The following is a 27,227-nucleotide window of genomic DNA, read 5'->3' as shown; positions in this document are numbered from 1 at the left end:
CTCCTCCTCATTCTCCACCAGGCCCCGGGATCACCAACCCCTACCCACGGAGGGGGAACCAACATCCTAGCTGCTCCCTGCCATCGTTCCCGGGATCCCCGTCACCAGCAGCGGTGGTGCCCATTATCACCACGACCCGTGGGTGGCGTCACGAACTATCTCCCCAAACAAAGCACCCCCTTTTCACTCGTGGACGAGGAGCACTGCTCGAGTCCCCGGGTCCGGCCCACCGCTTGAGCCACCGAGCAGCAGCAGAAGCCCCGGACCCGAGCGTGGCGAGCGCGTCCCCTCCACCCGCGATAATATCCAGCTATTAATACGAGACTAAAATTTCTAAAACACTACTCATAATGAATACAGACTATTGAATATTAATACAAAATTAAAATTCCTATACCATTATGTATTCTATAAATCGCAGGTGCAGCAGCGGGGGTCTGCTTTGTGAGGTTCTGCATCACCTGAAAAACACAACTGTATATAAGGTGTCTGTCACTTCCCGACCTGCAGGGGTTAATTGCTCTGCAGACTCTCTCCACCCCTCATTTGTACAAAACCTGTTTCACTTTCGGTTCCTGCTCATTCCCACTACAATGGCGTCTGCTGATCTGAGGGACGAGCTGCACTGCTCCATCTGCCTGAGCCTCTATACAGACCCCGTATCCCTGAGATGTGGACACTTCTTCTGCCGCTCGTGTATTGTGAGTGCGCTGGATGCACAGGAGGCGGCTGGAGTGTATTCCTGTCCTGACTGCAGAGCACAATATCCGGAGCGTCCGGCCCTGGAGAAGAACCGGAAGCTGAGGAACATAGTGGAGCGTTTCTCATCTACTCAGCCTGAGATGGAGGAGACCGGAACCTTCTGCACTTACTGTGATTCTCCGGCCCCGGCTGTAAGAACGTGTCTGCAGTGTGAGGCGTCTTTTTGTGAAAAGCATCTGAGCAGACACAGTAAGTCATCAGAACATAGGTTAATGGAACCCAATGTTACCCTGGAGGGAAGAAAATGCTCCACACACAAGGAGGTGCTGAAATACTACTGCCCTATAGACAAGGCCTGTATCTGTGTGTCCTGCTGGGTGGCCGGAGACCACAAGGGTCATGATGTGGAACCACTCAATGTGGCCTTAGAGAAGAAGAAAGAGAAAATGAAATCTAAGAGAGAAGAAGCTGAAAAAAAAGTCCAAAATCTGAAGGATCATGCGATAGAAGAGCAGGAGAAATCATCTGGACTCGCGGGCAGAGTCGCTCTTCTGTTTACTGATCTCAGGGAGAAGCTGGGTGATCTAGAAGAGAGAATCCAGGGAGAGATCTCCAGACAGAAGGATCAGGTGTCACTCTCGGTCTCTGAGATGGTCAAACAGGTGGAGCTTCACATGAATAAAATTACCAAGGACATTAATCATCTTGAAGGATTATATAATATCACTGATCCACTGAACTTTTTACAGCGTGGAAACACTGGTGACATCAGTGACTGGAGCTGTGATGTCATCAGTGATGTAAGAGATGGTCCGTGTGTGGATAGAGGCCTAGTCTCACAGATATTACACAGAGGATTGGGGAACTTTGCCGATAATCTGATTGAAATGAAGATTAAGAGACAGTTCCCAGAGTTGGAGAAATCAGACATATTACTGGATATAGACACGGCTCAGAATAACATTATTATATCTAAGGATCTCAGATCTGCTTCTCGTACCGCTACTTGGAAGATTAGACCTATTGCGCCCAAGAGATTCAAATCCTGTCAGGTGTTAAGTTCCCGCAGCTTCTCCTCCGGGAGACATTACTGGGAGGTGGACGTGAGTCAGGCGGAGAAATGGATTATTGGAGTGGCCGGGGAAAGTCTGCAGAGGAAGGTGGAAGGAAATGAATCCTATATTGGTTATAATGAGAAATCCTGGGGTTTGATTTCCAATGAAAAGTTTGGATTTCGTCATAACATGATCTATACAGAGCTGGTATCAGGTTCTCCTGTGCGGGTTGTGGGGATCTATCTGGATTATGAGGCCGGGCGTCTGTCCTTCTATCGGGTGTGTGTCCCCATCAGACACTTACACACCGTCACCGCCTCCTTCTCCGAGCCGCTCTATGCCGCTTTCTATCTGTATGAAGGTTGTATCCTCAGAATACTGGAATAATTATAAAAAGGTTCCTTCTATAAAGCCATAAATTGAGTCTCCACATTCCGTGCTGCTTCATATTTTTTCATACCTGTTCATTTTTTTTTGTATTAATTATACAACCCTCCAAATCATCTCAATAGACAAAGAGTTAAAGGGAATCTGTCACCAGGTTTTTCCTCCCCCATCTGAGACCAGCATAATGTAGAGACAAAGACCCTGATTCCAGCGATGTGTCACTTACTGAGCTGTTTGCTGTCATTTTGATAAAAACAATGTTTTCTCTGGTGCAGATCTAGCAGTAATGCAGAGCTTGTGAATATGCTGGACTACATGCAGCACGCCAAGTAGTCCTCTAATGATAATCTACTGCTGATAAAACAGTGATTTTATCAAAACTACATTAGTCAGCTTAGTTAGTGACACATCACTGTAATCAGGATCTCTACCCCTACATTATGCTGCTCTCAGATTAGGTATAAAAATTTTAGTGACAGATTCCTTTAAAGATAATGTGCTGTCTGTAGCCACCAGTAGAGGGAGCTCATGAGCTTGTCTTATTATTGCATTAATTGTATGCACAGTATGCAGTTGGTGGCTGTAATGAACAACAAAATAATTGATGCATTCATAATCCAGACATGAGCTGAACTTTGTCTCCTCTTAAGATGTTTAGCCTGCTATATACGGTACCATATGAGCCCTCACAGACAGCATCTGTTATATACAGAATGAACCCTCAAATAATCTCCTTATATACAGAATGAGCCCCTACATAGCCCTCCTTTATACTGTATGATCCTCAACATAGCCCCTATATACAGTATGATCCCCCACATAGCCCCTATATACGGTATGATCCTCCACATAGCCCCTATATACGGTATGATCCCCCACATAGCCCCTATATACGGTATGATCCCCCACATAGCCCCTATATACGGTATGATCCCCCACATAGCCCTCCTTTATACTGTATGATCCCCCACATAGCCCCTATATACGGTATGATCCCCCACATAGCCCCTATATACGGTATGATCCCCCACATAGCCCCTATATACGGAATGATCCCCCACATAGCCCCTATATACGGTATGATCCCCCACATAGCCCCTATATACGGTATGATCCCCCACATAGCCCCTATATACGGTATGATCCCCCACATAGCCCCTATATACGGTATGATTCCCCACATAGCCCCTATATACGGTATGATCCCCCACATAGCAATTATATGTACAGCGACACACGTCACATACAGAAACAAAAACAAACCACATACCTGTTAATATCTGAAAGTTCATAATTGATGATCATCTAAAATCATCTAATGCTGAATTAAAGGGCCGTTACGCCCTATGTCCGGCAGCCGTGTTACAGGTGAAGCTGCGTCCTGATTCTCCAATGATCAGTTTTGTTTTAATCGAGTTTTGTCACTTTCTTGTCACTTTACTTCTAATAAAATAATCACATTGATATTGTCGGCTGTTTTTTTTGGAGACGATCAATGAGATCTGATCTCTGAAATTACTTTACAACCTTGTATAAAACATGAGTGACATAGCATAGGATCCGTGACAGCCCCAGCGCCCACTCCCCTAATTATCAGGGGGGACAGTACGCTCATAGGTCACATCCACCTACTGGGTGGAGAGTATCAGGGACTCCCAGGATGGGTAACAAAGGGTGGGTGCAGGGGGTCACGATCTGCCAAGGTCTATTAATGATTAAAAGTGCTGGAAGAGACAGTAACACAAATAGGGTCTTATCCTAAATCACTGTCAGCAATGGTGCTGTAAGAGTGGACTCACCTGGCGTGGATGAGTCACAACCACTGTAATGGCGTAAATACGGCTGCAGCAGAATCCACGTGGGAGATGCAGTTCAAATTTGGAGAGAAAAGGGTTAATAGACCGCGCTGCCGTAGAAAGGAGGATCCATGTAGAAGGAATGATTTTATTTGTCTACGTGTTTCAAAGCCTTATGGCTTCTTCCTCAAGACAAATCATATACACCCCTTCACCGCTGATTGCACTTGTATGTGGATATATTGGGGCCTCTGACGTCTGCACCAATACAAGTATGCACCATATAAGTATGATGCATTGAATTAGGCCCGAATTGGACCGGAAGGTAACGGGACATATAGACTCAATAATGTTTGTGTTTCCTTTCACTTTCACCACCATAACACTTCATTTGTTACTCACCCCTCTGACCAGGGGCGGATTAAGGGTAACCAGGGCCCCGGCTGTTCAGGACCTGTGCCCCCCATCCCTACACTCGGGTCATGTGACGGGTCCAGCATCATACACCTGAAACAGATCATTTCTGAAAAATAGTTGCCAAAACTATAACCTTAAAAACATCCACTTATCTAATAAATATTCCCTTCAGTTTATAAAAAAAACAATTAGGCAGAGTATTGAACAGTCCAGCTGTAAACAAGACTACTGCGCAAAAAACACAAAAACTGAGCAAAAACATCCTGTGTGAACATAGTTTAACAAATACTGAGGTAAAATACTCACCAAATACTCGTGTGCACGAGGCCTTACACATACTGAGGTAACAACTCACCAATACTGACCGTGTGCACGAGGCCTTACACATACTGAGGTAACAACTCACCAATACTGACCGTGTGCACGAGGCCTTACAAATACTGAGGTAACAACTCACCAATACTGACCATGTGCACGAGGCCTTACACATACTGAGGTAAATACTCCCCAATACTGAACATGTGCACGAGGCCTTACACATACTGAGGTAACAACTCACCAATACTGAACATGTGCACGAGGCCTTACAAATACTGAGGTAACAACTCACCAATACTGAACATGTGCACGAGGCCTTACACATACTGAGGTAACAACTCACCAATACTGACCGTGTGCACGAGGCCTTACACATACTGAGGTAACAACTCACCAATACTGACCGTGTGCACGAGGCCTTACAAATACTGAGGTAACAACTCACCAATACTGACCATGTGCACGAGGCCTTACACATACTGAGGTAAATACTCCCCAATACTGAACATGTGCACGAGGCCTTACACATACTGAGGTAACAACTCACCAATACTGACCGTGTGCACGAGGCCTTACAAATACTGAGGTAACAACTCACCAATACTGAACATGTGCACGAGGCCTTACACATACTGAGGTAAATACTCCCCAATACTGAACATGTGCACGAGACCTTACACATACTGAGGTAAATACTCACCAATACTGACCATGTGCACGAGGCCTTACAAATACTGAGGTAAAAACTCACCAATACTGACCATGTGCACGAGGCCTTACACATACTGAGGTAAATACTCCCCAATACTGACCATGTGCACGAGGCCTTACACATACTGAGGTAAATACTCACCAATACTGACCATGTGCACGAGGCCTTACAAATACTGAGGTAAAAACTCACCAATACTGACCATGTGCACGAGGCCTTACACATACTGAGGTAAATACTCACCAATACTGACCATGTGCACGAGGCCTTACAAATACTGAGGTAAAAACTCACCAATACTGACCATGTGCACGAGGCCTTACACATACTGAGGTAAATACTCACCAATACTGACCATGTGCACGAGGCCTTACAAATACTGAGGTAAATACTCCCCAATACTGACCATGTGCACGAGACCTTACACATACTGAGGTAAATACTCACCAATACTGACCATGTGCACGAGGCCTTACAAATACTGAGGTAAATACTCACCAATACTGACCATGTGCACGAGGCCTTACACATACTGAGGTAAATACTCACCAATACTGAACGTGTGCACGAGGCCTTACACATACTGAGGTAAATACCAATACTGAACATGTGCACGAGGCCTGAGGCTATGTGTCCACGTTGCTTTTTTGCTGCTTTTTCAACTGCAGCGTTTAATGCCAAAATGGATGTGTTCTGCTTTTCAAGCAAAGTCTATGGGAATTTGGGTTTCTTGTCCGCACTATGCAGTTCAAACTGCAGCCTTTTTGTTGCAGAACTTTGGTCAAAAACTCAGCTTTGCAGTGCAAAACCCAAATGGCAAAAACAATTGACATGTCTGGGTTTCCTGGGGATCTGCAGTACAACTGGCTGACAGTAGGTGGCGGGTGTCTCCCAGCTGAAGTACCATCATTCAGCTACAGCCAATGGGAAGACACGACACCCTTCTTAATTCCCCTCCTGTCTGCTGACCTCTGCCAGAGATAGTTGTGAAAATTCTGGCTCCTGGTTCATCCTGGTCTGTAATTTCGTGTGCCTATTACCGCTTGTTTCATGACTACCCTCCTGCCTGCTGTTTTTGTACCTCACTGCCCGATCCAGATTTGACCTCTGCTTGTTTCTGATTACCTCATTACCTGCCAATTCTGCCCCTGTTCCACAATTCCTGGTTTGACCCTGCCTGACGACTACTTTCAGACTGCAGCCTTCCACAGGTAGTGATCTCCAGGGCCCTGTGTAATTCCACATCCCTGTATATGGGTTAAAAGGTTTCAGGGTTCTGGGGGACCTGCTTTGTGAGTGGCTTCCCTCTAGCCTCTCCATTACAGCCCATCTGAGTCTATGGATCCAGGTAGGCGTTACATTATCTCTGGCCATCTAACACACACACACAAAAGGAGAAAAAAAAATGGATTCTCTCCATATTGTGTTAAACCAGGTGCACACCCTATCTGGCCTTGTTCAAGGACTTGCTCAGCAAGTGCAAGAGCTCAAGTCTGTGTCGCGGGTGGAGGAGGGGACGCTGCGCTCTCTCACTGCTCGGGTCCGGCTGCTGCTGCTCGGTGGTGGCTCGAGCGGTGGGCCGGATCCCGGGGACTCGAGCGGCGTTCCTCACCCGCGAGTGAAAAGGGGGGATTGATTGTGGGGATTTGATATTGGCTGTGACGCCACCCACGGTTGTGGTGAGATTGGTGACACCACCGCTGCTCTGGACGGGGATCCCGGGAGCGATGACAGGGAGCAGCCTGGATGTTAGTTCTCCCCTCCGTGGGTAGGGGGTTGGTTGTCCCAGAGCCCGGTGATGGGGTAGGAATGGATGGCAGGCGGGTTACGGGGCCTGGCGAGGTGCAGGGTCGCGGGGGCAGCGCTGCACGGCACGGTGGTACTCACTCAGCCAAAGATGTACACAGAGTCTCCGGTAAAACAAACGGCTGGATGGATGGGTCCCACAGACGGCTGTGGTGTTTCTCCTCCTGGCAGGTTGATGGTGACTGCCTTTCCCTGCACCTGTGTAGTGTAATCGGTTCCAATGGGTTCCCACCGGTAACCCGCTCCCCAGCTTGAAGGTTGCTGAAGGAGCCCCTTTTGCCCGCAGGCTCTGGCCCTGGGAACTTTAGCCTTGGCGGTGACTGTGTTTCCCTCTCTCGGTTGGACGGTTGCCTTCTGTCGGGACTTGGCTGCTGGGAAACCCAGGAGGTTCCCTTCGCTAACGGATTTGACAAATTGCATGGCGACTCCTAGCCTTGTCAGGGTCCGTAAGCCCCTGCCGGATGGTGCTGGCTTCTCTTTGCGTACTGGTCCGGTACCGCCGGGCCACCGCCCGTCCACGGTCCTTATGGCTAGCTCTAATAGGCCACTCCTGCAGACGGTCACCACCGTCTGCCAACCTTGCTGTTCCGTCCGGGCCACACACCCGGACCACTTTCTCTCTCCTCCTTTACCACTTCACCTCCTCTCACTTTCACTTCCAAAACTAATCTGCTTCTTTTTCCCACCTCCAGGACTGTGAACTCCTCGGTGGACGGGACCAACCGCCTGGCCCACCCCCTGGTGTGAACATCAGCCCCTGGAGGAAGGCAACAAGGGTTTTTGTCTGACTTAGGTGTACCTGACCGGGAGTGTGGGGTGTGTTGGTGTAGCTATCTGTGGCCCCTGGCTTGTCCAGGGCGCCACATCTGCTCAGGTTCAAGCCCCTGCAGCACCTACCTCATCGTGTCCAGAGTCCCATCGACTACAAGGGAGGAAATCACGTTGTGGAGCCAAACATGGAGAGCCTGGGTCTCAGAGGCAATCGCTTCCAAAGGAGCAGCAGCGCCTGAGTGGGCCCCAGGATACTCACTCAGGCGCCCAGGTACTCCCTGCAGACCCTATGAGGTTAATGTTGCCTGTCCAATTGTCTCACCAGGGAAAATCTTTGTGGCTGCAGGTCTTTATTGATTGTGGCTCTGCAGCTAATTTCATAGACTGGCACCAGGGTGAGATTGTGCGCTGGAGCCCTGAGTGTCAGGAGACGTGCATGTCTTTATCTGTGAACCTGACTAGAGCTGAACCTATCTTCATACCTCATGCATTCAGGGATTTTGCTGATGTGTTTTCTGTATCTGAATCTGAAACATTACCTCCACACAGAGATTATGACTGCTCCATAGATTTGGTCCCCAATTCCCGACTCCCCAAGGGTAAAATGTATAATCTTTCTGGTCCGGAGTGTCAGGCCATGAAAGATTATATAGCAGACAGTCTGCAGAGAGGGTTCATCAGACCATCCAGGTCACCAGTCGGCGCTGGATTCTTTTTCGTTGATAAGAAAGATGGTGGCCTCAGACCTTGACTACCGTGAACTTAATGCTATTACTGTAAAGAATCGGTACCCTCTGCCACTCATCCCCGATCTGTTTAACCAGCTCATAGGAGCCCGGTGGTTCACCAAGCTGGATCTCAGGGGAGCATATAACCTAATCCGCATCAGAGAAGGGGATGAGTGGAAAACTGCATTTAACACTTCAGAGGGACACTATGAGTAATGCCTTTTGGGTTAAGTAATGCGCCGGCGGTCTTTCAGAACTTTGTCAATGACATTTTCAGAGATATCTGTGGTCAGTATGTGGTGGTCTATCTGGATGATATTCTGATTTATTCTCCCGATGTTACGTCACATGTCCAACATGTATGCACTGTACTCCAGAGACTCAGGGAGAACTCCCTATTTGCTAAATATGAGAAATGTGTTTTTTTTGAGGCAGAGGTTAATTTCCTGGGTTATATATTGTCTGCAGAAGGCTTCCGCATGGATCCGTCTAAGCTTCAACCGATTAAGGAGTGGGTGCAACCCAAGTCTCTGAAAACCTTGCAGCGTTTCCTTGGGTTTGCTAATTATTATCTCAAATTCATTAGAGATTTTTCCAAAATTGCCAAACCCCTCACCGATTTGACTAAAAAGGGGGCTGATGTGGTTAATTGGAAGCCGGAGGCGATCCATGCCCTCTCTACATTAAAAGAATGTTTTTCCTTAGACCCGATTCTGGTTCAGCCTGACCTCATGGGCCGTTTATTGTAGAAGTCGATGGATCCGAGGTTGGAGTGGGAGCGGTGCTATCACAAGGTACTCCGTCTCTCACGCAGCTTCGTCCTTGCGCCTTCTTTTCCCGCAAGTTTTCTCCCACAGAGAGAAATTTTGACATTGGTAATCCTGAGCTCTTTGCAATTAAATGGGCCTTCGAGGAATGGCGCCACTTCTTCGAAGGCGCCAAACATAAGGTCACAGTTATCACAGACCATAAGAACCTCACTTATCTGGAATCTGCTAAGAGACTCAATCCCAGGCAAGCTAGGTGGGCATTGTTCTTCTCCAGATTTGATTTTGTGGTAACATTCCGGCCCGGTACCAAGAACACAAAAGCTGATGCACTTTCCCGTAGCTTCTGTCCCTCTCAGTCTGAAAACTCTGAACCAGTGCATATTTTAGCTAAAGGCATTATTATGTCATCTGTTTCCTTAGATTTGATAGAAAAGGTCCATAATACCCAAGACCATGCTCCTGAAACCACTCCTGACCATAAACTGTTTGTCGCCCCCTCACTGCGCCTACGGGTACTCCAGGAATCCCACAATTCTGCGCTTGCAGGCCACCCTGGTATAGGCAATACCCTCCGACTAGTAACCAGGAATGTTTGGTGGCCAACCGCAGCGAAAGATTGTAAGGAATATGTACTGGCTTGTGAAACTTGTGCTGGAGCCAAGGCACCCCGTACCTGCCCTGTCGGATTTCTCCAGTCCCTACCTTCTCCAGTAAGCCCTTGGACACATCTCTCAATGGCCTTCATCACTGACCTTTCACCCTCAGAAGGGAAGACTTGTATCTGGGTAGTAGTGGATAGATTCAGCAAACAGTGTCATTTTGTTCCTCTGTCCGGATTACCCAATTCTGAAACTCTTAGCAAGTTGTTTATTAGGCATATTGGGCTGTTACACGGGGTTCCGGAAAATATTGTTTCTGACCGAGGAACACAGTTCGTCTCGAAATTCTGGAGGGCATTTTGTAAGAAGATCAATATAAAGCTATCTTTTTCATCTGCCTACCACCCAGAGACCAATGGTCAGACTGAACGTTCCAATCAAACCCTCGAACAATATCTCCGGTGTTATGTGTCTGACCATCAGTCTGACTGGGTGGAATATCTGCCGCTAGCTGAGTTCGCTATCAATAATCAGTATCAGGAATCCATCAAGACTACCCCCTTTTTCTGCAATTTAGGGTTGCATCCACGTTTTGGTTCTTTTTCTTCCGCTGTGGTGGATACTCCTGAGGCTGAATCAACTATGGACAAACTGAAGGCTATCTGGTCTGAAGTGAAAGAGAACTTGAAGAAGGCAAAGGTTGGTCAAGCCTCCTCTGCTAATAAGAGATGTTCCAAGGGCCCTAGCCTTGGAGTTGGGGACAAAGTATGGTTATCAACACGGAATATTAAACTCAAGGTCCCTTCTGCTAAGCTGGGTCCGAGATTTATTAGACCTTACGAGATAATTGAGGTAATTAATCCCACAGCTTTCCGCCTGCAACTCCTCCTGTCCTGTAAGATATCGAATGTGTTCCCTAAGTCCCTCCTCAAGTTATATCGTGTCACCCAGTCAGTGCCCTCCCTCCTCCTGTTTTGGTTGAAGGTAACTTGGAGTATGAGGTACAGAGAATACTTGATTCCCGTATTGTCAGAGGGGCGGTACAGTATTTGGTGCATTGGAGGGGTTACGGCCCTGTGGAGAGGTCATTGGTTCCTGCTAGTGATATTCATGCTAAGCGTCTGGTCCGGCGGTTTCACCTCCAATTTCCTGGCAAGCCGGGTTTTGAGGGTCCGTAGGCCCCTCGTGGAGGGGGGCGTACTGTTACGTCACCACCGGAGTCTGCTCCAGCGACTTCTGCTCCGATCGCGAGGCGACGCCGTGTTCCTGCCGTGGATGGTGCTGGTGATGGGAGATGAGTCGATGCCAGCGGCACCGGTGGGTGCAGGCTCCGATCATCCACTGGGCTGGGTTGTCTTGGGATCTGCAGTACCACTGACTGACTGTGGGTGGCATGTGTGTTCCAGCTGAAGTTGCCAGCATTCAGCTACAGCCAATGGGAAGACACCACACCCTTCTTAGTTCCCCTCCTGTCTGCTGACCTCTGCCAGAGATAGTTCTGATTTCCTGGCTCCTGGTCCACTCTATTCTGTTTTCTGATTCCTGTGTGCTGACTTCTGCATGTTTTTTTACTACCCTGATGCCTGCTGTTTTTGTACCTCGCTGCCCGATCCGGATTTGACCTCTGCTACATTTTCTGATTACGTCCTTGTCTGCCAATTCTGTCCCTGTTCTGCTATTCCTGGTTTGACCCTGCCTGACGACTACTCTCATCGGACTGCAGCCTTCCACAAGGTAGTGATCTCCAGGGCCCTGTGTAATTCCAAATCCCTGTATAGGGGTTAAAGGGTTTCAGGGTTCTGGGGGTCCGGCTTGGTGAGTGGCTTCCCTCTAGTCTGTCCATTACATCCCACCTGAGTCTGTTGATACAGGCAGGCGTTACAGTTTGCCAGCAGATTGTCAAAAGTACAAGCAAATTTCAGCTCACTGCTGTATGTAAACAGTCTATCTCTGCAAAAGGTTGTTTATGTTTATGAGAGGTGACTTTGAGAAGGGCTGTCACCAGCATTGTAGTTGTGTGCTGTAGAGTATTATAAACAAAACGAAAAGACTGTGTTTTAGTGACTGAAGTGCTGCTGAAGTGTTTGCTAGCAGACTGTCAAAAGTACAAGCAAAGTGTCAGCTCACTGCTCTATGTAAACTGTTCATCTTTGTACACGGTTGTATTTTTGGATTTGTAAAATGCGTGAGAAGAAACTTTGGTAATTAGATCACCAATCAATTTCTCTGAAAACAGAAAATTTATACTTTTCAAAGGAATTCTTCATATTATTGGGAAAATGTGCTACATAATGTGTGCAACTTAGGATCGGCCTCCATAATTGCAATGTATCGCTCGCAAGCCTTGGTAAATTATAACAATACTGAAATTGTCTCAGTGATTTCAATGTTTCTCTAAGAGCAGAAGAACATGGTGTGACGACGCGCTCCCTGTTTGTACTTCTGGTGCGTTCTTTGTATGATGTTGTTGACCCAGATAGTGATGCCTCCTTCTTCAGCAAGAAGGTCTATGACTGTATAAGAGTACGAGGCTTCAGGCTGAGAACATCCATACGGATCATAGTTGGCAATTTGCAATATTCTCATAATTTACTACGATGCATTACTAGTTTTATGCTACAAGCAGCAGCACAGGTTTTGCCTCGTGAGATTCTGCAGCACCTGAGAAACATTACTATCCCTTCCAGAATTGCAGGGGTTAATTGATCTGGAGAAACTCCCTCCGCCCTTCCTGTGTGAAGAAGCATTGCAGCTTTCCATCCCTGCAGTTTCACACTACAATGGTGTCTGCTGAGCTGAGGGACGAGCTGAAATGCTCCATCTGCCTGAGCCTCTATACAGACCCCGTATCCCTGAGATGTGGACACTTCTTCTGCCGCTATTGTATTGTGAGTGCGCTGGATGCACAGGAGGCGGCTGGAGTGTATTCCTGTCCTGACTGCAGAGCACAATATCTGGAGCGTCCGGCCCTGGAGAAGAACCGGAAGCTGGAGAACATAGTGGAGCGTTTCTCATCTGCTCAGCCTGAAATGGAGGAGACCAGAATCTTCTGCACTTATTGTGATTCCCCGGCCCCGGCTGTAAGAACGTGTCTGCAGTGTGAGGCGTCTTTTTGTGAAAAGCATCTGAGCAGACACAGTAAGTCATCAGAACATACGTTAGTTGAACCCAATGTTACCCTGGAGGGAAGAAAATGCTCCACACACAAGGAAGTTCTGAAATACTACTGTCCTATAGACAAGGCCTGCATCTGTGTGTCCTGCTGGGTGGCCGGAGACCACAAGGGACATGATGTGGAGCTACTGGATGTGGCCTCTGAGAAGAAGAAAGAGAAAATAAGATTTGTCTGTGACAAAATGAAATCCAGAAGGGACGAAGCTGAAAAAAGAATCCAGAATCTAAAGGATCATGTGGGAAAAGAGGAGGAAAAATCAGCCGGAGTCTCACACAGAGTCGCTCTTCTGTTTACTGAAATTAGGGAGAAGTTGGATGATCTAGAAAAGACAATCCAGGGAGAGATCTCCTGGCAGAAGGATCAGGTGTCACTCTCGGTCTCTATACTGGTCGGATTTGTGAAAGGTCAGTTAGACATGCTGATCAAGGACATTAATGAGCTGGAGCCACTCTGTAATATCACTGATCCACTGACCTTCCTGCAAGAAGATTTAAAAAGAGGTGACATAAAAGATTTGAACTTTGATCTCCTCGGTCACGTAAATGCTGCTCAACGGTTGGATGAAGACATCGTTTCACTAGAATTACACAAAGGATTTTTACAATTTGCCGATGATCTAAGTGATATGAAGAAGAAGAGACAGTTCTCAGTGATGGAGAAATCGGACATATTACTGGATATAGACACGGCTCATAATAACATTATCATATCTCAGGATCTCAGATCTTCTCATACCGCTAGATCACAGAACAGACCCGATGGGCCCAAGAGGTTCAGATCCCATCAGGTGTTAAGTTCCCGCAGCTTCTCCTCCGGGAGACATTACTGGGAGGTGGACGTGAGTCAGGCGAGGAGTTGGATGGTTGGGGTGGCCGGGGAAAGTCTGGAGAGGAAGGTCAATGGAAAAATATCTTATATTGGCTTTAATAAGAAATCCTGGGCCATCATTTCTGAGAAAAACTTTTTTGAAAGTCATAAGAATCTCCATAAACCGCTGGTATTAAATTCTCCTGTGCGGGTTGTGGGGGTTTATCTTGACTATGATGCAGGGCGTCTGTCCTTCTATCAGGTGGGTGATCACATCCGACACTTACACACCTTCACCGCCTCCTTCTCCGAGCCGCTCTATCCTGCTTTATATCTGTATGATAATTGCATCATCAGAATGATAAAATAATGGCAAAGGTCACGCTTAAAGTCATCCCTCACCATCTATCATGGATCTGGAACAGAACCAATATTGAAAAACTGTCTGGGTGAAGGAAGAGCTGCTGCAGACTGCCTGAAATCTAGGAAAATTGCTATAACTCAACTGTTTACCCCTGTTCAATCCTGTCTCAGTTACCATTAAACTTGTTGAATTCCAGTAAGTAAATTCTTCTTGGTCTGTTGTTGTCGCCCGCATTCCCAAGATGTTCACCGCACTGCTCATACATACCCTGACAAACTCTCTTGGATGAAATAAGCTTACATTCTAGTAGTTTGGTCTCCAGCCACTATGTCCACACATAATACCTGAAAACAAAGGATTAGTGATGGGTGAACTCGAACTGTAAAGTTCAGGGTCTGTACCAGATACCTACTGTCCATGCACGGACCTGGAATACGGAGTTCTCAGGGAACTCCCTTGTTACGTTTCAGGTTCGGCCACCCTGATAATTTATTTTTTTAAATTAAGGAATAAAGCAGGACCATTATGTTTACAGACCTTCCCCGTGGCTGTAACACTACTTTCAGGTCTGCTCATTAGCCCTTATACATATTCACTGTTTCCCCCACCCACAGACAGTCCCGACGTCTGTGATTGGTTGGAGTCCGACTGCACCACACCCTTTTCACTTGCAGGGTTAGTAATGGGGGGGTCTCATAGATCCCTCCCCATTACTAATCTAGGGCTTAGTGGCAGCTGTGAGCTGTTATTACCCCTTATATTATGCCGATTGTCACCGCATCAGGAAAATTTGGATGAGCTAGGTAAAGTGCCAGAATTGACAAATCTAATGGATGCAACCATTCAGGGTGACTGCAGGCTGCTATTTTTAGGTTGGGGGAGGGCCCAATAACCATGGGCTTCCCCAGCCTGAGAATAACAGCCTCCAGCTGTCTGCTTTATCATGCCAATTTATTTATTTTAACACAACTATAGAGATGCAGTCAGCGCGTGTAATTCCAACCAATCTCAGATGCTGTCACAGAGGGTGGGGGCGCAGTCTGACTGAAACCAATCACAGACGCCTCGACTGACAGAGGGCGGGGGAAGCAGTGAATATGTATGAGGGTTAATGAGCAGACCCGGAAGTGGTGTGACAGCCAGGTCGGTAAGTATAATAATGCTCCTGCTTTAATCCCCCCAGCCATTTCAACTACCATTTTACAGCACAATAACTTATAATTGTTTGGGTCCCCTTAGACTTCTATAAGGTTCCCATAGACTCATATGGAGTACATATTCTGGTTGAAGTTTGGTCCCAAGTCAGATTTTTTTTAATGTCCATCTGGACCCAAACATCTGCGAGTTCGCCCATGTCTGCAAATGATCAAAGATATTCCTTCTCTAAAAGGACATTTTAGAATCTGTAAATAGCTGGAGGACCATGTCTGGTCATAAAGATTGTCACCCAACTTTTTTACCACCCAAAAAAATCTATTGATTAGGCCTCTTTCACACATCCATGAAAAACCACGCACGTTTTTCACGGACGTGTCAAAGGTGCGTAATGCCCTCCGTGAGCTGTGTTTATGGCACACGTGTGTTCTCCGTGTGTTATCCATGATAACACACGGAGAACATGAACTTTCTACTCACCTGTCCCTGGCTTCGCTGTCCTTTGTGCTGATCTTCGGTCTCCGGTCCTGCAGACTCCCCGCTACTGCTGCTTCCGGCCGCAGTGAAGTGAATATGCAATGAGCATAATGAGCTGCGGTCGGAAGCAAGTGACAGCAGCGGCAGAGACAGCAGTGCTGGAGAAGGTGAGTAAAGTTTTGTTTTTTTTCTCGCAGACACATGTGTTTTCTCCAGTGCGTGTCACACGGAACACATCCATGTGGTCCGTTTGCATTATGTATGACCCGTTTGCGTTCCGTGTGACACCCGTGATGCCGGAGAAAAAACGGACATGTCTACGTGTGCAGCACACGGGCACACGTATGCTCCACACGTACAAACGGTCCATGGCAGAAAACGCACGTGAGCGCAGACCCATTGATTTTAATGGGTCTACGTGTGCCAGTGTCTCCGGTACGTGAGGAAATGGACCAAACACGTATCGGAGGCACGGACGTGTGAAAGAGGCCTAAAGCAGTGAATGTGGAGCTACTTACTGGTAGATGAAAGGATTTACAATTATAGGAGGAATTCTTCATACCTTGGGGTAAAGGGCAATATAATAGGAACAACTTAGTCGCGACCTCCATCATGACATGGTGTCACCCACCCACAGTTATTGGTAAATTCCTGCAATACTGACACTATTTCTGTGAGTTGAATGTTTCTCTATGAAAAGAAAGCAATGTTATGGGTGCCCTGTTTGTCTTTTTGGCACATGGTTTGTATCATGGTATTGTCCCTGCTGGTGATGCTGACCCCCAATATAAATGATAAGAATGTGATAGGTCACTGTAAGATGGTCAATGGTAAAATCCTGGAGGGGAGATAGTGTTCACTGAGGTTATTGGCTTCAGTGATGTGAAGGCCGGAATGTATGCTCCAGCATGCCAGGTGCTGAGAGAGGTAATGGGCTATGACAACTGCTGAGGTTTTTTTTGTGAATAGTCAGAAAAGAGATGGGTGGGATGGCCGTTCACATATCCACCCTATGGTGTGGTGCAGCAGGTAAATGAAACACTCTGCAATAACTCTGTGTTCTGTGTCTATAGGTACCAGTGCATCTCAATAAATTACAATATCCTCAAAAAGTTAATTTATTTCAGTAATTTAATACATAAAGGGAAACAGATATTATATAGAGTCATTACACACAGAGGGATCTATTTCACAAGTTTATTATTTATTATATAAAGTCATTACACACAGAGGGATCTATTTCACGTGTTTATTATATAGAGTCATTACACACAGAGGGATCTATTCCTATATATTATATAGAGTCATTACACATAGAGGGATCTATTCCTATATATTATATAGAGTCATTACACACAGAGGGATCTATTCCTATATATTATATAGAGTCATTACACACAGAGGGATCTATTCCTATATATTATATAGAGTCATTACACATAGAGGGATCTATTCCTATATAATATATAGAGTCATTACACACAGAGGGATCTATTCCTATATATTATATAGAGTCATTACACAAAGAGGGATCTATTCCTATATATTATATAGAGTCATTACACACAGAGGGATCTATTCCTATATATTATGTAGAGTCATTACACACAGAGGGATCTATTTCTATATATTATAAAGATTCATTACACACAGAGGGATCTATTCCTGTATATTATATAGAGTCATTACACACAGAGGGATCTATTCCTATATATTATATAGAGTCATTACACACAGAGGGATCTATTCCTATATATTATATAGAGTCATTACACACAGAGGGATCTATTCCTATATATTATATAGAGTCATTACACACAGAGGGATCTATTCCTATATATTATATAGAGTCATTACACAGAGGGATCTATTCCTATATATTATATAGAGTCATTACACAGAGGGATCTATTCCTATATATTATATAGAGTCATTACACACAGAGGGATCTATTCCTATATATTATATAGAGTCATTACACACAGAGTGATTTATTTCAAGTGTTTATTTCTGTTAACATTGATGATTATGGCTTACAGCCCATGAAAGCCCAAAAGTCATTATCTCAGAAAATTAGAATAATTACCACAAAACACCTGCAAAGGCTTCCTAAGCATTTAAAATGGTCCCTTAGGCGGGCTTTGCACACTACGACATCGCAGGTGCGATGTCGGTGGGGTCAAATTGAAAATGACGCACTTCCGGCATCGCATGCGACATCGTAGTGTGTAAAGGCTCGATTATACGATTAACGAGCGCAAAAGCGTCGTAATCGTATCATCGGTGCAGCGTCGGCGTAATCCATGATTACGCTGACGCGACAGTCCGATGTCGTTCCTCGCTCCTGCGGCAGCACACATCGCTGTGTGTGAAGCCGCAAGAGCGAGGAACATCTCCTACCGGCGTCACTGCGGCTTCCGTAGGATATGCGGAAGGAAGGAGATGGGCGGGATGTTTACATCCCACTCATCTCCGCCCCTCCGCTCCGATTGGCCGCCTGCCGTGTGACGTCGCTATGACGCCGCACGACCCGCCCCCTTAACAAGGAGGCGGGTCGCCGGCCAGAGCGACGGTCGCAGGACAGGTGAGTCCATGTGAAGCTGCCGTAGCCATAATGTTCGCTACGGCAGCTATCACAAGGATATCGCTGCTGCGACGGGGGCGGTTACTATCGCGCTTGGCATTGCAGCATCGGCCTGCGATGTCGCAGCGTGCAAAGTACCCCTTTGTCTGGTTCAGTAGGTTATACAAATCATGGGGAAGACCGATGACTTGACAGATGTACAGAAGGCACTCGGACGCACTCCACTAGGAGAGTAAGCCACAAAAGGTCATTACTAAATATGATGGCTGTTCACAGAGTGCTGTACCCAAGCATACTAATGGAAAGTTCAGTGGAAGGAAAACGTGTGGTAGAAAAAGGTGCAGAAGCAACCGGGATAACCACAGCCTTGATAGGATTGTTAGGAAAAGGCCATTCGAAAATTTGGGGGGATTAACAAGGAGTGGACGCTGCTGGAGTCAGTGCTTTAAGAGCCACCACACACAGACGTATCCAGCAGGGCTGTGGAGTCGGAGTCGGAGTTGGTGTTCATTTTGGTGGAGTCGGAGTTGGTATAAAATGGAGCAACTCCGACTCCTAAAATATATAATAAATGGGGTACAGGAGTTCAATGCAGAATGTGTTGATTATTTTTTCATAGGAATCTGGGAAAGTTATGTAATGTCCTATAAATGGCTGTCCTATTCCTGATCTAAGGCTACATTCACACACAGCGTTTTTGCTGCGTTTATTGAGGATACGTTTTTCAGCTGCAAAAGCAGATCAGCTTTTTCAAAAACAGCATCACCTGAAAGGTTTCTGAGCTCATAGATAATATTTTCAATAGCAAAAGCAAATTAGAAAAATACCGGACAATGCTTCAAACATGATAAGTACAATTACACTGATGAATGAGAGTAATGACCAACACCTAATAGAAAATGTAGGATTCAGTCTGTGTGAGATGGAGCCACAGCGCTGTTCATGTAACTGAGGAACAAGCAGATATTACAACAGAAGAACAGCAAAATGATACTTTAGGATTAGATGATCTTGTTGAACCTGCTTCAAAACACTTTCATATCCATCACATGCGCGGTGTTGTGCACACGATGCAGCCGGCAATAAGAGATAGTCTGCAGGAGGGACATGCTGGAAATCTGATTGGAAAAATGAGGAAATTGGTTATTGCTGCCAGAACCCCTAAAATTGATTCCATCTTGAAAAGACGTGCTGGGAAAGGAGTAATTGTTGATCAAGCCACTCAGTGGGGCAGCACTTACTTAATGATTGAGCGATTGCTTGAACTAAAACCATTTCTTATAGACATGGCAAACCCTCAGGTAACCCTAAATGAAGGTGAATGGACACGGGTGGCTGAATTGAAGGAATTGCTTAATCACCCATTTACCGTGACTAAAAAATTACAAGCTGAGGATTTAACTCCTGGCATTTTCGTAAGGTATTAGAAGAACTTGCTATGTTGCCTGTCCTAAAGAGAAGGTTTAATCGCAGATGGCATTTCTGCTTCAATGAAACGGAGATAGACACAGCTATTGGAAAATAAAATTCTTCTGGCAGCTGTTTATGTGGACCCAAGTCAGCGTATACTGCTTGATGATCAACAGCTTACTAAAGGAAAATAAGCTCTGACTGAGGTAGCAGTTAGGATGAGCGGCTACAGGACTGCCAGGCGCAAGAGGACTTGGGACCTGACAGTGCTACTGCTGCCATATCTTCATCCCCGTCAGATGAGGAGTTTAACTTTGACAAGTATTTGGATGACATGGAGCAGGCAAAGCGCTGCAGCAAGGAAAAAAAGATTTCACTCCGTCTCCTATAGCAGCAGATTGACCAGATTTCAGAAATTTTTTTCACTTGCTCTCAAATTAATAGAAAAATTCAACAGTTCATCAAACCTGACTTGGCATGAAGCCATTCCTTTATACCCGGAAATTATTAGAGATGTTCCCATGTGGTTACGGCTTTGCCTCCAACCCAAGTTACTGTAGAGAGGCTGTTCTCTAGCCTTAAAATTATTAGGTCAGATTCGAGGTCATCTGCGAAGGAGGATCTGATGGAGGCAATTCTATTTCTTAGAATAAATTCATAGACTGCACAAATGGTATTTAGTATGTTTTTGTTGAAAACTTATTTTTTGCCATTTTATATATATATATATATATATATATATATAAAATCTATTACATAGTGTATTACATATTTACAATTTATTAGTTTTTTGTGTTCTAAAGTTGTATCCAATAAATATATTTTATGTTCTATGTAATATCTTGATTATTGTATCATAAAAATGATTAAATGTCTGATGTTCAGATTATACTACAATACATTTTCCACTTAAATATAAGCAATATATGTGGGAGTCAGAGTCGGTGCAAGGGAAATTGAGGAGTCGGAGTCGTAGGTTTAGCTTACCGACTCCACAGCCCTGGTATCCAGGACATGGGCTACAAGTGTCACATTCTTTGTGTCGCCACTCATGACCAATAGACAACGCCAGAAGCGTCTTACCTGGGCCAAGGAGAAATGGAGCTGGACTGTTCTCAGTGTCCAAGGTGTTGTTTTCAGATGAAAGTAAATTTTGCATTTAATTTGGAAATCGCGGTCCCAGAGTCTGGAGGATGAGTGGAGAGGCCACAATCCAAGCTGCTGAGGTCTGGTGTGAAGTCTCCACAATCAGTGATGGTTTGGGGAGCCATGTCATCTGCTGGTGTAGGTCCACTGTGTTTTATCAAGACCAAAGTCAGCGCAGCCGTCTACCAGGAAATTTTAGGGCACTTCATGCTTCCCTCTGCCGACAAGCTTTTAGGTGATGCAAATGTAATTTTCCAGCAGGATTTGGCACCTGTCCACACTGCCAAAAGTACAAATACCTGGTTTACTAACCACAGTATGATTGTGCTTAATCCGCCAGAAAAACTCGCCAGACCTAAACCCCATAGAGAATCTATGAGAGCCACCAATGCAGACCAGCTGAAGGCGGCTATCAAAGCAACTTGGGCTTCCATAACACCTCAGCAGTGCCACAGGCTGACGCCTCCATGCCACATTGCCGCATTGATGCAGTAATTCATGCAAAAGGAGCCGCGACCAAGTATTGAGACATGTACTGTACAGACTTTTCAGTAGGCGCCAACATTTCTGAGTGTAACATCATTTTTTCAGTTGGTCTTATATAATATTCTAATTTTCTGAGATAATGACTTTTGGGTTTTCATTGGCTGTAAGCCATAATCATCAACATTAACAGAAACAAAATAGATCCCTCTATGTGTAATGACTCTATATAATACACACGTGAAATATTATTATTATTTATTATTATAGCGCAATTTATTCCATGGCGCTTTACATGTGAAAGGGGTATACAAAATAGGGACAAGTACAATAATCATTGTGAGGTAAATCCGGAGATATGACGATAAATCATGATATTCAAGTATGTCAGGAAGCCCTCTCCTGGTGTCACCCCCCCTTTCCTTCACACAACTGGTTTAGCAACAAATCCCATGGCCATGTCCTGTGATATGGAAATGAGGTGGTGTGGGAACAATGGACACAGGATGACTCCCTGCCGTCACCCTGTAACAAGAGTTGTATCTCATTAGCAAGGCTATGGAACTAGCTAGACAGAACGACTCCAGTAAAAAATGGTTCATATCTCGCAAGCCATATTTCCGATAAATATGGCAACCATAAAAATGGTGTCTCTGCATGCGGACGATGCCGGCACACCCTTTTTATGGGAGCAGGACATTGGGAAATGCCCCAGGCGTGATATCAGCCAATGGGGAACTGGCAGACAGGTCATGAGTCCCCTCGTTCTGTAGCTAAATTCATAACTGTCACAATGAGAGCATTGGCGTCTGCCTACGACGCTCCCAGGCAAAGTCATGGCCAATATCCCCTTTGCTGGATAATTCTGATCCATGCAGGGGGAGTGGCAGTGCTTCCCTGTGAGGTCACTAAGGTAGGAGGGGACCTGGATCTGCCCAGGTTGATAACCCTACTTCGGCCATTTTCCAGTGTACTTTCGCTGGGGGCACGTGTAGGAAACATCTGTGGGAGTTCCTGGAAACCTGGGTACAGCGCCCCCCTGTGGCCAGACGCAACAAGGTAACTGCTGGAACTGTGTATGCCTGTTTGTAACCCATGCTTTATCTGTAACTGTACTCTGACATAACTGTATATTCTGTAGATTCCCTATTGTATATATTGTAGTTTCTAGTGTGCTTTAGGCTGATTAAATTATATAATTAATCTTGGGCTGTTCTGTTATCTCGATCTTGAATCCCACGTCTGTGTGTTCGGCTAATAGTTACCGTAAATCGGTTGGTGGCAGCGAATTGTGCCAAGGATTATTGTGGGGAGGCCAGTGAGATTCGGGGAGATTTTATATATTCCGCCCGCGGAGGTCGGGGGAATATATACCTTACTCTCACCGGGGACCCTTCAATAATCGGCATAAGTAGTATAGCGGCCTCCTTGCTTATTGTCGGGCAATTCCATAATTGGCCTGACTATAAGAGGGGCGCTAGAGAGCGCGTCACGTGCTCTGTCTGTCGGTCGGGAGGTATAAAGGAGGGGTGACCCCCACTTGTTACCCCCCGATTGTGACGTACTGGTAGCCAGCGCGGGGGATTTCTGAGTGACCCCCCCGGTGGTTTGTGACATATTGGTGGCATAGCGGTGGGATCGAGATAATAGTGTGTGTGAGTGTGAGACCCATACTCCCAGACACTAAAGACTGCCTGCAGCAGCTGTGGCTGCTGGGGTCTTCAGACTAGCTCAACACTAGAGTGTCAGAGTGCAGATACTGTAAGGTGTGTGGAGGCATCAGGTGTCAGTTCTGTGTCAGTGACCAAAAGTCTGCAAGAATGGCTGATGGCACCAGGAGCAGAGCTATGCAACTGGCCAATGCTAAGGCAGGAGCCGAAGAGAGGGAGGACGGTGCTGTGGACAGCAATGAGGAGGTTGCCCACGAGTCCTCCAGGAGCTCGACGCCAGAAAACCGTTCTGCCGAGGACATTGCGCAACCTGGCACTGCTGGACAAGATGAGGAGGAGCTCACCCAAGGTTCCTCAACGAGCCAGATGCCAGCCCTCCGCTCTGAAAGGGACAGTGAATCACCAGGCTCCGCAGCGTGCCGCAGATCACCACGTGCCATTCCACCGAGCCTGGGAGGCTCGGATAGCCTTCTTCAAATGGCTATGGCCCTTCTCCAGGCTGGAGACCAGAAGGGCTACAAGGAACTCCTGGCAGAGCGCAGGGCAGAGCGGCACGCAGAGCGTGAGGCTGCGGAGCGAGAGCGGCAGGCAGCGCGTGAAGAGCGAGAGCGAGAGCGACAGGCAGACCGTGACTACCAGCTGCAGCTAGCTCAGCTCCGGCCCTCATCAGCCACATGTGACCTTCAAAACACCAAACTTCCAAAGGTCCGTGTTGAGGACTTCCCAGTGCTGGAGAAGGATGGAGACTTGGACTCTTTCCTGACTGCTTTTGAACGGACTTGCTTGCAGCACCATCTGAACAAGGACCAGTGGGCCAAATACCTGACCCCCCGTTTAAGGGGTAAGGCCCTGGATGTCCTTGGGGACTTGCCTGCTGAGGCAGATCAGGGCTACGACACCATCAAGCGGGCCCTGATCCAACAGTACAACCTCACTCCAGAGTCCTACCGCAAGAAGTTCCGGAGCCTACAGAAGGGACCAAAGGACTCCTGGGCTGACCACCGGCGGGCACTTGCCCGAGCTGCCGACCACTGGACCCAAGGCCTGCAGCTTTCCACCGGACCGGAGATCCTGGACTTGTTCATCACGGAGCAACTCTTGTGGAACTGCCCTGAGGATCTCCGCCAGTTCATCCGAGACCAGAAGCCAAAGGGGTCCACGGCTACAGCTGCCCTTGCCGATGACTACACCAACAACCGGGCCCCTGAGGCCAGGAGAGCGGCCACCAGCAGCACCTGGAGAGGGGGTAAGATGAATTCTGCGACTGCCCCACCTGCCCCTAGACTGCAGGGGGTGTCCCCCTCAACTCCCCTCTCCAGGCCCGTGGCGGAACCAAGACGGTGCCACCAGTGCAACCTACCTGGACACTTCAAGGCCATGTGCCCTCAGCGTCCCAAGGCCCCGGCTCCGTCCCCGTCCCAAGGGCCGCCCAAGGTGTATTGTGTGGGTGGGGGTGGTGGTAGGTCCCTGGACAGCTTCCAACCTGTCACCGTCGGCCGGTCTGTGACCATAGGACTGCGAGACAGCGCCTCGGAGGTGACTCTGGTGCGGCCTGAGATGGTGTCCCCCCAAGACTTGATCCCTGGAAAAACCCTCGCTGTCTCCGGGATTGGAGGCACTGACCCGGCGCTGCCTGTTGCTGACATTTATGTGGACTGGGGCGCAGGGCGGGGGGTGAGAGAGGTGGGGGTAACTGATCGGATCCCTGCAAACGTGCTACTTGGGACAGATTTGGGGCAGATAACCTCCCAGTTTGGGCCCCAACCAAGGGCTGAACCTTCAGCCCGTACTGACATGCCTCCGGACAATGTTAATGTGTTATCTATGAATGATGTAAGGGAGGAGGGAGTGAACTCTGATATTTCTGCTTGCATAGACACCATAGACACACACTCAGCTGCAGCTGTGACAGGGGAGGGGGTCAGAGAAAGGTGTGACAATGCCTCTACAAGTAACCAGCCTGTGAGCTGGGATCTGTTGCCCTCTGCAGGGATAAGCAGAGAGCAGGGTGCTGCAGGGGGAGGACCAGTGTGTGGGGTGGGGGCTACCACAGCAAATGTGGGGTCCCCAGAGATTTCACAGCGGGGTTCTGTTGCTGCAGGAGGGGAACAGGCAGGTGAGATTGGGGCCGGTCCAGGAGCGGAAGTGCTCCCAGGTAAGATCTCGGTGCATGGTTCCCCCACAACCGGGGTGTCAGGAAGCCAGGTAGGTCTGCCTGAACCGGCGACTTGGTCAGGAACGGAGGAGGAGCAGGCACGACCCACGGTCGCAGCGGCTGTGGCCGCTGTCACCCGCAGTGGGAGTGCTGGAAGCCAAGGGGCCTCCCGGAGGTCCGATAGCTCTTCCCCTTCTGACCAAGTGGCAGCCGAGTCAGGTGGAGGCCAGGACACAGGTCCCGGGGTACTGACTGAAGATGTGACAGTCTCGTCGATTCTGGCCACATCTAGTCAGGGGTTTCAGGCAGCGTTAGAAGCTGACGACAGCCTGAAAGCTCTTAAGGAGCAGGCGGCACAGCCTCCCTCGGACTCGGACCCGGAGCGAGTGGTCTGGGACCAAGGACGGCTGTACCGGGCCACGGTCCAGCAGGGTTCACGGGAGGCGTGGCCCAGGGACCGACAGTTGGTGGTACCCTATCCGTTCCGGACGGAGTTGTTGCGGATCGCACATGAGATTCCGATGGCCGGACACCTAGGGATCGCTAAGACCAAGGCCAGGTTAAACCAGCATTTCTACTGGCCAAAAATGGGGGCCGATGTGGCTGCCTACTGCCGTTCGTGTGAAACCTGTCAGAGAGTGGGGAAGGCGGGGCCACGCCCCAAAGCCCCACTAGTATCTCTGCCAATCATCGATGAGCCTTTCAGGAGGGTGGCTGTGGATCTGGTCGGCCCGCTGGCCATCCCCAGCAGCTCCGGGAAACGCTTCCTACTGACGGTAGTGGACTATGCCACCCGGTACCCAGAAGCAGTGGCCTTGTCGTCCATTCGGGCTGACAAGGTGGCCACCGCATTGCTGGAGATTTTCTCCCGAGTGGGTTTTCCCCAGGAAATGCTCACTGACCGGGGGACCCAATTCATGTCCCAGCTGATGGAGGCCCTCTGTAAGCAGGTCCAGGTGCGACATCTGGTGGCCAGCCCGTACCATCCACAGACTAATGGCCTGTGCGAGCGGTTTAATGGCACCTTAAAGCAGATGCTTAAGATGTTGGTCGACTCCCATGGGCGTGACTGGGAGCGGTATCTCCCACACCTGTTATTTGCTTACCGGGAGGTTCCACAGGCCTCAACAGGATTCTCACCGTTTGAGCTCCTGTACGGGCGACGTGTGCGGGGCCCCCTGGCTCTGGTGAAAGAGGCTTGGGAAGGGGATTTGGCCACCCCTGGAGTGTCGGTTATCGAGTATGTCATGCGCTTCCGGGACAAAATGCAGGCCTTGACGCAACTGGTACACGACAATATGGCTCAAGCCCAGGCCGATCAGAAGCGTTGGTACGACCAGAACGCTTGTGAGAGGACCTACCAAGTGGGTCAAGAGGTGTGGGTACTGGTCCCCGTACCACAGGACAAGCTTCAGGCAGCCTGGGAAGGCCCATACCTCGTGTACCAGCAGCTCAACCCTGTGACGTACCTGGTCACCCTGGACCCTGCCCGTGGAAGGCGGAAGCCCTTCCATGTGAACATGATGAAGGCACATCATGAGCGGGAGGCATGTGCGCTCCCCGTGTGCAACCTGCCCGAGGAGGGAGAAGCGGAAACCCTCTTGGATATGCTAGCCCAGGTTAGGGCAGGCGGATCCATTGAGGATGTGGAGGTTGGCCACCAGCTCTTGGAGGACCAACGGTCCCAGCTGTGGGCCACCCTACACCCCTTCCGGGGGTTGTTTACCAACCAGCCCGGAA

At 47.8% G+C, this 27,227-nt stretch overlaps 2 protein-coding genes across 2 annotated transcripts; both read left to right on the top strand.

Annotated features, from left to right (window-relative positions):
• Window positions 1-593: 593 nt before the first annotated feature.
• Window positions 594-3,594, top strand: LOC142246448 (E3 ubiquitin-protein ligase TRIM7-like). Its single transcript, XM_075319503.1, has one exon. The coding sequence runs from the start codon at window positions 594-596 to the stop codon at window positions 2,142-2,144; it is 1,551 nt and encodes a 516-aa protein (XP_075175618.1). The 3' UTR covers window positions 2,145-3,594.
• A 9,235-nt stretch (window positions 3,595-12,829) lies between these two features.
• On the top strand, window positions 12,830-14,803 carry LOC142246447 (E3 ubiquitin-protein ligase TRIM62-like). Its single transcript, XM_075319502.1, has one exon. The coding sequence runs from the start codon at window positions 12,842-12,844 to the stop codon at window positions 14,411-14,413; it is 1,572 nt and encodes a 523-aa protein (XP_075175617.1). The 5' UTR covers window positions 12,830-12,841; the 3' UTR covers window positions 14,414-14,803.
• The last annotated feature ends 12,424 nt before the right edge of the window (window positions 14,804-27,227 follow it).

This window comes from Anomaloglossus baeobatrachus, chromosome 7 (assembly GCF_048569485.1).
Source record: "Anomaloglossus baeobatrachus isolate aAnoBae1 chromosome 7, aAnoBae1.hap1, whole genome shotgun sequence".
In the NCBI taxonomy this organism is placed as follows: domain Eukaryota; kingdom Metazoa; phylum Chordata; class Amphibia; order Anura; family Aromobatidae; genus Anomaloglossus; species Anomaloglossus baeobatrachus.
The sequence above is the reverse complement of the archived record's forward strand: the minus strand, read 5'-3'. Positions and strand labels throughout refer to the sequence as shown.

What these genes read in the sequence shown, in the direction of transcription:
- LOC142246448 (XM_075319503.1), top strand. Translation starts at nt 594, where the DNA reads ATGGCGTCTGCTGATCTGAGGGACGAGCTGCACTGCTCCATCTGCCTG.
- LOC142246447 (XM_075319502.1), top strand. Translation starts at nt 12,842, where the DNA reads ATGGTGTCTGCTGAGCTGAGGGACGAGCTGAAATGCTCCATCTGCCTG.